Genomic DNA, 12,104 nt, shown 5'->3' on the forward strand with positions numbered 1-12,104 from the left:
AAAAGGACGCCAGAAATACACTTTTTTAGTTACCCTGTCTCCCAGAAAAAACGCAATAAAAAGCGATCAAAAAGTTGTATGTATTCCAAATTGATACTATCGGAAACTACAGGACATCCCGCAAAAAATGAGCCCTTGCTCAACTATGTCGACGGAAAACTAAAAAAGTTATCGCGTGCACAAAATGACCGCAGAAAATAATTGAAAAAAATTAAATATCTTTAAAAAAAAAAAATACAAGTACTACAGCAAAAAAAAATATATAAGTTTGGTATCGTAGTAATCGTACTGACCCATAGAATAAAAATATCAGGTCGTTTTTGTTGCAATTTGTGTGCCGTAGAAACAGGACGCACCGAAAATGGTGGAATGTCGTTTTTTTTCCATTTCTCTCTGCTTAGAATTTTTTTTAAGGTTTTTCAGTAAATTATATGGTACAATAAATAGTGCCATTGAAAAATACAACTCGTCCCGCAAAAAACAAGCCCTCATACAGCGACGTCGATGGATAAATAAAGGAGCTACGATTTTTTAAAAGGGAGTAGGAAAAAACAAAAATGGAATAAAGCAAAAAAGGTTCCGTCACTAAGGGGTTAAACAAAGACCATGCCGGCAGATGTCGGGGGATCGAAGAATCTGGCATATTGAACTGAGTGTGCATATTTATGGGGAAGTGAAGATAACTATTGGCTAAGCCAGTACTCGACTGACAGCAATCTTATGTTTACGGCTAGCCTTAAGCCCCTATAACATGGGACGACTGTCGGGCACTATATTCACACAGCACGATTATCGTGCAACCCACCCGATCTAACAAGCGATTTGCGTGATATTCGTAGATAGATTGGTACTACAGTAAACAATTAATTGCAATTTAATTCTGCAGTGATAGAATAGTGAATGTGAGACACAAAGGAGAAGATACAATTAGAGAAATTCACCTTGTATGACAACTGAAAGACGCTTGGAGTCCATGACATAGACCAGCTCCACTGCTTGCTTCAAAAACACTCTGTCAAAGGAAAAATGAACAGGGCAATTATATTAAGATACCACCATGAAGGGATATTGCTTTTGGCAGGTGACCATATTCTGCAGTGCTTTACAAAGAGGAATTCAGAAATTACATACGATATACTTAGTTCATGGTGCTTGTAGCATGTGATAGGTTCCCTTTAACATTCACTCAAGTGAACATTCTTTAAAGCGGTTGTCCAGCTATAAACTACTAATAGCCTATCCTCAGGGTAAGCCACCAGTAGTAGGTCAGTCATAGGAGCGGGTCAGTCGCTTGGGATCCCTGCCAATCAGCTATTCACTGGGCTGGTGCATTTGTGTAGTGAGCCAATTACATTCTCACTGCAATGGCTAGATTTGCTATTGCAGACAAAGCTTCCATTAAAATAAATGGGAACTTTGCCTGTAATACCAAGCCTGGCCACTACAGTAAGAACAAAGCTGTCAGCTTCCTGCAGAAATCCGCTCGGTACACAAGCACACCATCCAGGATTGTCAGGAGTCCCAGGTGACAGCAAACTACCCATTCACTATTGATGACCTATCTTACGGACAAGCCACCAATAGGTTACATCTGGGCAATCCCTTTAAGTATAAGCCATATGGACATCTGCAAAGTCTTTTTGATTGATAAAGACAGTAGCTGCATAAGGCCTCATGGGATATTTTGTAAAAATATCATGTTACATCATCCATTGCACAAAAGTTTTTTTTTTTTCCACAAAAGAGTGAGTCCAGGAGGACTGATGAAGAAGTATTCTCTTAACTCTGGGGATAGCCTGTGTTCTTCAATGCACCCAAATTCTAGCCCACATCATGGATGAAAAGTATGATCTTGTATTGCTTTTCTATATCTTGCCAATATACTATATCTCCTGTTTGTATCTTTTGATATTTATAATTTTCTTTTATGCTTTTTCGACATTTTCTCTCTTTTAAGGCCGTATGCACACAGCCAGGTTGGATTCCGCATACGAGATCCCGCAGCGGAATCAGACCCTATGCCGGCCGGTGACCCCCACGAGTACCTGTACGGATTGGTCTTCTGTGTGCTGCAGATGTGCTGGCTGGCGCACATGCGCAGTGCAGATAATGCAGTGCGAGCGATTATGTGGATCCGCGGCAATTTAGCAATTGACATTTTGGAATCGCTGCGGGTCGGACGGCTTACATTGACTGCAATGGAAGCCGTCCGTGCAAGTTCTGCACAAAAATAGAGCATCCAGTGATTTCAGCTCGTGTGTATGGAAGAATCATTTTACATTGCATTCTATGGACGAACATTGCTGCAGAATCCGCGACCAGATGCCCGTTGCGGATTCTGCAGCAAAAATACTGTATTGTGGATGACCGATGTCTCACGTCGGTCATGTGTAGTACAGATTTTTTATTTTTTTTAAATCCACTTTTCCGCGATGTCCCTAGGCGATGACGCAGGTATCTGCGACCTATCTGCAATGTCAATTACAGATGGGCCGCCGGTTCGGATGGCTTCTATTTATTTCAATGGAAGCCGTCCGTGCAGAATCCGCACAAAAATAGAACATGCTGCGATTATTTCTGTGGGCATGTTAGCGGACATGCGGATGTTTTTTTTTTTTTTGAACGAATGCGGAATACTGCGTATTGTCCACAATTCAAATCCGTTCATGCAAGAATGGCCCAAGTAAAGTTTATTATTGCTTAGCCTTTGTGTATGACCCTATATATTTTGACATACGTGAACTCACTGTAAAAGACTGCTCAATAGAGATAAGCAAGCACACTTGTCCGAGCTTGATACTCGTTCGAGTATTAGGGTACTCGAGATGCTCGTTACTCGAGACGAACACCACGCGGCACTCGAGTGAATTTCATTTTCCTTCCCCGCATGTGTAGCACTATTTTCTAGCCAATCAACACACAAGGAAGGCATTACCACTTCCTGCTGTGACGTGCCAGCCCTCTGTTTTAGCTATATGGCACAAATAAAATGAATGACTTGGATTGGGCGCAGAAGGCTTCCCCATTGCGGTGTTCTGCTATCTGACACATACACATAATGAAGTGTGTGGGGACACATGGATTTCCCATTGCTATGTAACTCACGGCACCTTGGGTCACACAAGGTGGAGGCTGGGACCAAGCCTGACCCTGGGCCCGCACATGTGCTTCCCACACAGAGTACTGCGGGTCCTACCTCGGTCACGGTTTCTCGGGCTTATTATGCCACCTCCTCCTGCTTGGGGTCAGGGGATCTGCGCTGGTCGAAATGTATTATCTCTCGTGCTACAAATTACCACAGTTATCCGAGATACAGGATTGGAGCATTCACAGGAAGGGTTAGTGATTTCATGAGACTTTCACAGGGTCACTGTATACCTGTGGTGGCTACTTTAGCGACACCTCCTGCTTCAAACCAATCTTTGGTGTTAGTATGCGCTGCTGCATTGTGGAGATGTGTAGAAGTGCTGGCATCCGAGTCCCCTTTATGCCCAAGTTTGCGGCTCCTGACAATTTTGTGACGGAGGTGGCACGGGATTGGAATTATGAACGGATGTCGATTTATCATCAATTCTCAGCAGCATTGTGGGCTATCACCCACACTTTTAAAGAGGTTCGCTGCCAGACCCTGCCAACCCTCTGCAGTGTGTGTCTCCGGTTCCTCCTCATCGCAGACGCACTTATAAATCGACATGAGGGTGGTGTGGCTATGAAGCCAGCGTGTGGCATGAGGGCAGCTGAACGCTGCGCAGGGAAAATTTTGTGTGCGCTGTGGATGCAGGATCGTGCGGGGGGTTGGACAGCAATGCCAGCATGTAACGCAGGAGAAGAGGCAGCAGTGTCATCCGCAGGCGGTGATTGTCCTTGGTTGCAGCTAGTGTGGTGCTTAGCCAAGATGTGCCAGTGCGTGTGCCTTGCTAATGATGGTCTGTCCCAAGTAAATTGTTAGGGGGGGGGGGGGGGGACCGCCAGGCTCTTGCCCCCAATTTGGCTTAATAGTGGGACCAGGGTGCCTCAGATGCACCCATGCATGCTGCCCCTGCCGTTCCCTATCCGTTTCTGTGGTGTTTCAATGACTTTGATGTTTTCAGGTGTTCTACACAACCTCCCCTATGCGGAGCATCGGTCAGCTTCAAAAATGCTCGAGTCCGCCATTGACTTCAATGGGGTTCGTTACTCGAAACGAGCTCTCGAGCATTACGAAAAGTTCGACTTGAGTAACGAGCACCCGAGCATTTTGATGCTCGCTCATCTCTACTACTCACCCATCAGCAAATGATTGCAAAAGATATTAAAATAGCAAAATTATAGAAATGATAAAAAAGACACAAATTGAAAGTAATAGCATGTTTGTGTACCTCGACAAATAACATGAGGGAGAAAGAAAATGAAAGAAAAGTTCAGACCAAGACATCATCCATAAATAAGCTCGACCCTCAAACGCCTGAACCTCACCCGGTAGAAAATCACGTATTTCTGCTTAAGGGCACAACTCCACAGATGGCCTCCAAAATGACCAGTGGTGACTATACACTAACTTTTCCCCATTTTAGCACTGAATATAGGAGCCCTGCACAGAGCATTATTACAGCGATACATTATATGAGGTTATACGTTATATTTGTATTACGCAGTTCCCAATGTCTTGTGGGCTGTAGACCAGGGAAGGGTGCCATCAACAGGCAAGCATAGGTGAAGAGCCTTGCTTCCATTGTGGCTGCACCGCTGCCGTCTCCAGTAGGGCCCCATAGTAATTACACTGCCTGCTATACCAGTAGTTAGGCTCTAGCAGCCTGCAATTAGCCTTTTAGAATGTATCATTTTAGTCTTTCCACATTAAACATTTTGTTGTAAGCCCTTTCGTTCCTTTAATTCTGTGTCTGGTTGGCTTTCCTAAATGCACAAATAAATACCAATCAAGTGTAAGAAGCGGGCAACAGGAAAAAGAAGCCTTACCTGATGTACTCCAGCCAGCGAGTATTCTCCAGGGATGAAAACCACCGCTCTTCCGTTTCATCAAATGGTTCTATGGAATGAAAACATGAAGGATACGTCACTGCCATTCAAATCTAGAGGACTTATAGTCACACAAGACCAGACTAGTACATGACTGATCCAGTAGACCACACACAAATAAGTACAGCCACATACTTCTATTAATTAGCAATGGAGCAACAAGAACTGAGATGAACTATTTTTTGCATTCATCTGCATTTCCTTGCACTAATGCCCCTTTCACACAAGCCGAGAATCTCAATTCTCATTTGCCCGAGCGAATGAGCCGATGATGTAATTACCACCTAGTCAGCACTGGGCAGCTAGTTTAGACTGCACGACGCTCATTGAGGATTGTGCCTTTCTCATTCAGGGCTCCCACACACTTACGTTTTTTTAACACGGTTGTCAATGGGCCCTTCTAATGTTAAAAACGCATCACACGTTTGTGCTTCGCGATTTTTGTGTGATGGGTTTTTAACATTAGAAAGTCCCATTGACAATGGCATAGAAAAACTGCAGCGATATCGGAGTTAAAAAAAAAAAAACGCAACTGGGAAAGCGCCCTCAGTTTCACATTGTAAAACATTGAATGACCAGCGCTCAAAATGCACGAGCCGGCACCAATTTTTATGCTGCCTCAAATGGAACGAGCAAAGAACCTCCCGACTCTCGTTTGTCACTTGTTTATAAACGTTTCTGAGTAACCATCCAGTCTAAACACGGCATTATTTGTGTAAGTGTCCACAGCGTCAATTACAAAAAGTTCACATAAAGCACGTAAAGATACATTGGAGGTCGGCGGTTTCACACACCAGTTTCATTTTTGGTTAGTTTTTTTTTAAAAAGGAGCAATTTGTGGCACTTTTAGTTGGTTTTTTTTAGCCAAAACCAGAAGATTCAAAATGAAAGAGATATATAAAAAAAGAACAACTTCCGTTTCTCCTCCCTGCTAAATCCACTTCTGGCTTTGGCTCAAATAACTGCATCAAAACCTGTACGGAAAAAAAAAAAATAATAAGTTTTTGCAGCAGTTTTTTTTTAGGCCAGGCCACTTTCACACGTGCAGTTTTTTCCAGTGTTTAATGCTGGGTTTTAAAACGCAGCGCTAAACATTGTCCAACGCCACCATTGATTTCAAAGGAGCTTCTCAGACAAGCGCTAAAATGCAGCATTTAACGCTGCATTATTCAAGCGCTGTCTGTTCCATTTTAGGCTGCCTGCACACAGCAGAGTCGGATTCCACATGCGGGAGCCCACAGCAGAATCCAGCCCTGGCGGTATGTGCTGCGGATCCCCCCCCCCCCCCCCTCCTATGTGCAGGCAGCCTTACAGGAAGTGGTCAGCATCTCCAGCTTCTCACAAAGATAAAGCCAGTGCAGAGAGAATACAGGAGGAGAAGCCTCGCCTAGACATGTGTGCTTCGTAGGCCTCATAGGGAAGAAGCCAGCTATTTGGGATACAACTCCCCTCTCTACAAAGATCACAGCGCAAAAGAGCAGGCGTGGGAAAATCTGGCTGCAGAAGTGCACCCAGTAGTGTGGCGGACTGCCACCATCAAAGCAAAAAAGGACCTCAGTCCAGTATATATGTCTCTTGATATGCGTGATTACAGTACCAAACTTTTTGATGTGTAGTGCATCAAATGCTTTTATTGTTTGTGCCTGGGGATCTAGGGGTGAGCCACCACAATATTGTAGCGGCACACGGCCGGCCCCACTGCTAGATGCTGGGGGGCTGCCATAGTACTGCAGCGATGCGAGTCAGGCCTCCTTCAGACGACCGTATTTCTGACACCAGAAGATGAACCCAGAACCTCGGCTTCTTCCTCCGGCATCGGACATGGCAGTAAACTGCGATCATCCACAACCCAGGCCAGCAGCACAAGACATCCTCAAGAACACCGCTAGCACTCAACTAAGCTCACGTAAACGGCCTCAGTGCGCTCATCTGACCGGGCTGGCTCAGTTCTGGCATTATCAGCTTGCCTAGCTGCATTTATTACTGCGCTGAAAAAACGCAATCAGGTGCTGTCAAAAACACACATCAACACAGTGTTTTTACAAGAGCATGTGTGAGAGTGGCCACTCTCACATATGTGTTTACCAGGGGGGATTAAACACTGCCGTAAATGCGGTATAGCGCTCCCATTGACTTCAGTGGGGTTTTGCAGATGTGCTGTCTGCTCCATTTTCGTGCTTTTTAAACACACCTCATCACAATGATGGGGTGCATTAAAAACCGCTGTCAGACACAAGTTACTGCTTCCTAAAGCAGCAGTGAAATCATACAAAATGCTGCAGCGTTTTGCCGACGCTATGCGTGAGAGTGGCCTTAGTCGTTCCTTTATATTTCTATATCTTTTGCATTCATTTTTGGCTTTCACTCAAAACCAGTCAAAAAAAAAACCTGTGAGGCTTTTTTCACACGAGCGCATAAACGGCGACATTTTACGCCTGACCGGTGTACGCAACCAGCTGAGCCATTGCTTTCGAATGCATCCGTTCACATGGCGAATATATGTTGCGTACAAACGGTGAATCGTGACAAAATGGAACATGCGCAACCGAAATACACACTGGTGCATAATCAGTAGGCAAAAAGATAGTTCCGGAACTATCTTTTGCCCAGTTTATGCTGGCGGGTCCCTTAGTCTCCTATGAAAGCAGGGGGGGGGAAAGAATAAGGGAGAGGGAGGCATTTTAGCAGCGGCCAAGGCTGCGAAAAGCTTACAAGTACCTCTATATAGGCATTGGAAGGCACCCCGAGGGATTTCCGGGGTGCAATGTATTTTTTTTTGCTAAAAACAATGCTCGCAGTCGTGTAAATGGGTGAGAAAACGCTGACCGTGAGCGCGGAAAAATGCCCATTCATGCAACTTTACAGCACCGGGGGCAAACATAAAAACACCTACGCTCATGTGAAAGAGCCCCGAGATAGCATGATAGTACCCTGTGTGATAGTGCTGGAGTCTATAAATTATTACAAGACACCTGACAACTATTTCTGTGTTTGTACAAAGTAAATAATCTAATCAAGGTAATTCATGATATCTGCAAGAGTAGTCCTGCAGACAGACAGCTGGCAGGCAAGGTAGTCAGTCTACAGGAAGGACATTTTGCAATACTTTACAATAGATACAAAGTATCATAGTTAAATGCAGATTGTCCTATACTGCATCAACCTACAAGGGCTAAAGCACAAGGATAATATACCGCAGCAAAAGGATAATATACCGCAGCAAAAGGATAATATACCGCATCTTCCCTTTTTAACCTCTCAAGGATCAGACTATTTGGGGCCTGAAGGACTAAGCTATTTTTGGTTTGGTTTCTCTTTGCTTTCCAAGACTCATGTCCACGGGCAAAAGAAGAATTAAAATCCGCAGCAGATTTTAACTCTTCTCCTCCCCGCGGATCCGCACCCTATAGGGATGCATTAACCACCTGGGGTAGATAAAGACCCGCGGATGGTCAACAAAAGTGATTTTTTTAAAAATGGAGCATGAAAAAATCTGGACCATGCTCCATTTTCGTGTGGGTCTCCCGCGGGGACGGCTCCTGCAGGCTTCTATTGAAGCCTATGGAAGCTGTCCGGATCTGTGGGAGACAAAATTCGGAATTTACTCACCCGCTCCGGTTCTTCCCTTCGCCGCGGCTCCATCTTCTCTTCGTCGCGGCCGGATTTTTTTTCTTCGGGCCGGCGCATCCACCGGGCCGAAGAAAGAAGATCCGGCCGCGACGCAGAGAAGATGATGCCGCGGCGAAGGGAAGATCCGGAGCGGGCGAGAGGTAAGTTAATTCTTATTTTCAGCCCTCATGTCTGCGGGGCAGGAGGGACCCGCTACGGATTCTCCATGGAGAATCCGGAGCGGGCCTGATTTTCCCCGTGGACATGAGGCCTAAACTTTTTATTTTTCTGTCAATATAGCTGTATGAGGGCTTATTTTTTACGGGATTAGTTGTAGTATTCTTCACTGGCAGCATTTTAGGGTACACATAATTTATAGGGCGGGAAGGGGGGGGAGGGGGGAAGAGGCAGGGGGGAGTGGAAAAAAACTGCAATTCAATCTTTGGTCTTTGCATGTTTTCAAATCTCATTTACCATGCTGTAGAAATAATGTATTAACCATCTAGTCCTGTCCGTAATGAGGAGCAGGAAGTCTAATAGCAGGCATCGCTCCCATTGAGCTCAGAGTGAAGCAGTTAGTGCACCTCTTCCCTTAACCACTGACAGAGTCCAGCCCCGCTGCACTGATAGTGAGCAGCACAATCAGCTAACTGCTGGGGATCCTGAGTGCCGCATCCATGCTGATCAACTACAGAGGATCAGTCATCAGTTGTAAAAGCTTGGATTAACCCTTTAATGTAAAGAGAATATATTGTAAAATGTGTAGCAACACAAACAAGGGCTGGATGAAGCTCTTTTAGAACTCCCCCCTATGCCATCAGTGCTGTGGTTAAGGGTCCGTTTAGGCCTGCTGATTTCTCATTTGAACAAGCCAACAATGTCAGAGTTCAGTCGGACAGCCTGGTTGTACAGATACATTGTTAGCTCAAACGAGAAAGTGGTCAGTCCTTCACATAAGGCCCAATGTCCACAGGCGGATCTGATTTGCGGAATACACACGGGTCACCCACGCGGAAGATCCACAAATCAAACTGCCCATAGGGATACATGGGCGTCCACAAATGTAATACAGCATGTGGATTTGATTTACGGAAAAAAAAAAAAAAATTCATCGCAGCATGTTCCATTTCAGTGTGGATCCCGCATGGCCGGCTTCCATTGAAGTCAACGGAAGGGGTCTGATCCACGGCCTGGTTGCAATTGAATTGTGGATGGGAAAGGGAAGAGCAGGAGTTAAAAAAAATTTTTTAAGTACTGTGCATGCGCAGTGCATCAGCAGACCAGGAAATAGAAGACCCGGACAACACACAGAAGACCTGGTCATGTAACCGCCGTGACCTTGGCCAGGGTCGGATTCCGCTGTGCGCTCCCACATGCTGAGGTCATTGACATGAGGCCTAAGTGACTGAGAACAGCTGAGCGATCAGCATTTACACTGAACAATTAGTGAACGAGCCAACGATGATTTTTATGCCCGCATAAGATAAACGATTGACTGCGTTTCCATTGAACAATTCTCGTTAATTTTTGCTCGTTTGAACGGTAATCATTCAGTGTAAAAGGGCCTTTAGTTCACTTGGTGTGAAGCTGTAGGTCTTTACATCCCTTGGCAGCCTGATCATCAAGTCCTCGTGAATAACTAAGAGTTAAACAAATTCTAACAATGAGGAATTGATGCAGAAGTTTATTACAAGGTTGCATAACGTTTCATTATAAGTTTACCATTGTATTTGCTGAAAGCAGGAAACATCTGATTAAATGGATGTTCTGTCTTTACTAAATACCCAATAACCCTTCTCACTACATCGTACCAATTGTTCTCAGACCGGTTCATTCTTGACTGTACTTCGCGCATCATCCCCCATGGTGTAATTAGAATGACATTTACAGCCATTAAAATGACAACCACCTATAAGTGAGTCCTATTAGGTCATTATAATTAGCAGGTATATCACTCTATAAATGGTCAATAATTACACGTTCAGAGCTGCGGATTTGCGTGGCCTCTAGACATGAATAGTCATGCCCACACTGGATAATTAATGCACATCTTTTTTTGATGACTGTTCATAGACTAATCATAGGCAAGGGTTAAACAAAAAAATACAGATATCTATTTACGCCAAACATAAAGGGGGAATTTAAAATGTTCAGCGTTTCACATCCTCCTTCTTAGTAAGTTCTTCCCCCTCTGTTTACTTCTCATTTTTTGCTTCTGCCTATGAGCTAAGCCATCGTATTTCGAGCCAGCTACTGTAGGGTAACGGCATATTGTAGGCTTTGGGTGAATATGATTACGGAGTGCGCTCTGTAGAAGGATCAGGTTGCCCGGGGGCCTCTACTGGCTCATTCCATCCACTCAGCACATTGCTGTGCAGTAAAACATGTCATGCTGAACAAACCTGTGTATAGTTTTCCAACTGAATGGATGAGCTAAATGACCTGGTGAAATAACCTGGCACAACCACTTGTGAGGCTTTACAGCAATTACACGCAAACAATCAACCTCTCTGTGACCACCCTGCAATCAATATACATGCAGGCAGGGTTCACCAGCAGCAACTGGAGGTCAAATCATGTTCTACCCCCAGGGCACTCTCACTGCACATACACCGAGTAGTAGGAAGCACGTAGCTGAAACTACAAAACACAAAGCTGTACAAATATTTGCTTCCTTCAAAAATCAGTATATATAGGAAATTGCAGAAAGAATTACCAGCACTAAAAAAGAAAAAAAAAACCCGACGAGGACATAAAGTTCACTTTTTTTGATCAATTATACAAATTACGATTTGTAGAAAGTATCGCTGAGCTGCCAGGGAACAACTTACACCCCTCTTCCTATTGATACCATATGCAAGCTCAATTGGCCGAGCGGATGGTGTATGTGTAATAAGGGATCGAGTCTGGGAGGGCCAGCTATTGAAGGTGTATAACCTTGCTGTAGCGCACAAGTCCATTAAATGTATTTCACATTGCTCTAGTTCAGTTATACCTTAAAGAGGTTCTCTCATTAGAAAAAAACATAAAAAAATGGTATACTTCCCTATTCCTCCCCATTAAGTCTTCTTACTGCATCTTCACCTCCCCGATCTTCTCCTGGCTCCTCCAGGGGTCACCTCAACGCCAGCTGCACTGATCCTTCTCTTCCTGCAATGTAGCTCCCATTTGCTACATCCTGCTTCCTACAGGTAGTATACACTATGCCACTAGTGATATAGCATTAACTACCTAGCGGAAAATGCTGAATCTTCGGCAGCCTGTTTTAGGGCGCAGGCATGGACTACTGGCGTGATGGTGCATGCGAGGTATCTCGCCGCAAGTGTTCATATAGCATAGTTTAGCCTGGGTGCTAAAACAGGCCGCCGAGGATTCAGCAATTCCTGCTAGTGCATTGCCCTGCAGGAAGCAGAATGCAACGAATGGTTGCTACATCACAGGAAATAGAAGATTTGGCCGGCTTGCAGTGACGTGACCTG

General features: G+C 44.7%; 1 protein-coding gene across 1 annotated transcript in view; it reads right to left on the reverse strand.

The window, feature by feature from the left end:
• The window catches only part of MTMR10 (myotubularin related protein 10), a 66,131-nt gene that overhangs the window by 12,248 nt on the left and 41,779 nt on the right, over window positions 1-12,104 (reverse strand). Inside the window, exons 11-12 of the mRNA XM_066592491.1 lie at window positions 4,957-5,026; window positions 942-1,012 (exon numbers count right to left, since the gene is read on the reverse strand). Of these exons, the coding sequence (XP_066448588.1) occupies window positions 942-1,012; window positions 4,957-5,026 (141 nt within the window). The remainder of the gene's footprint in view (window positions 1-941; window positions 1,013-4,956; window positions 5,027-12,104) is intronic.

Source organism: Eleutherodactylus coqui, chromosome 2 (assembly GCF_035609145.1).
Source record: "Eleutherodactylus coqui strain aEleCoq1 chromosome 2, aEleCoq1.hap1, whole genome shotgun sequence".
In the NCBI taxonomy this organism is placed as follows: Eukaryota; Metazoa; Chordata; class Amphibia; order Anura; family Eleutherodactylidae; genus Eleutherodactylus; species Eleutherodactylus coqui.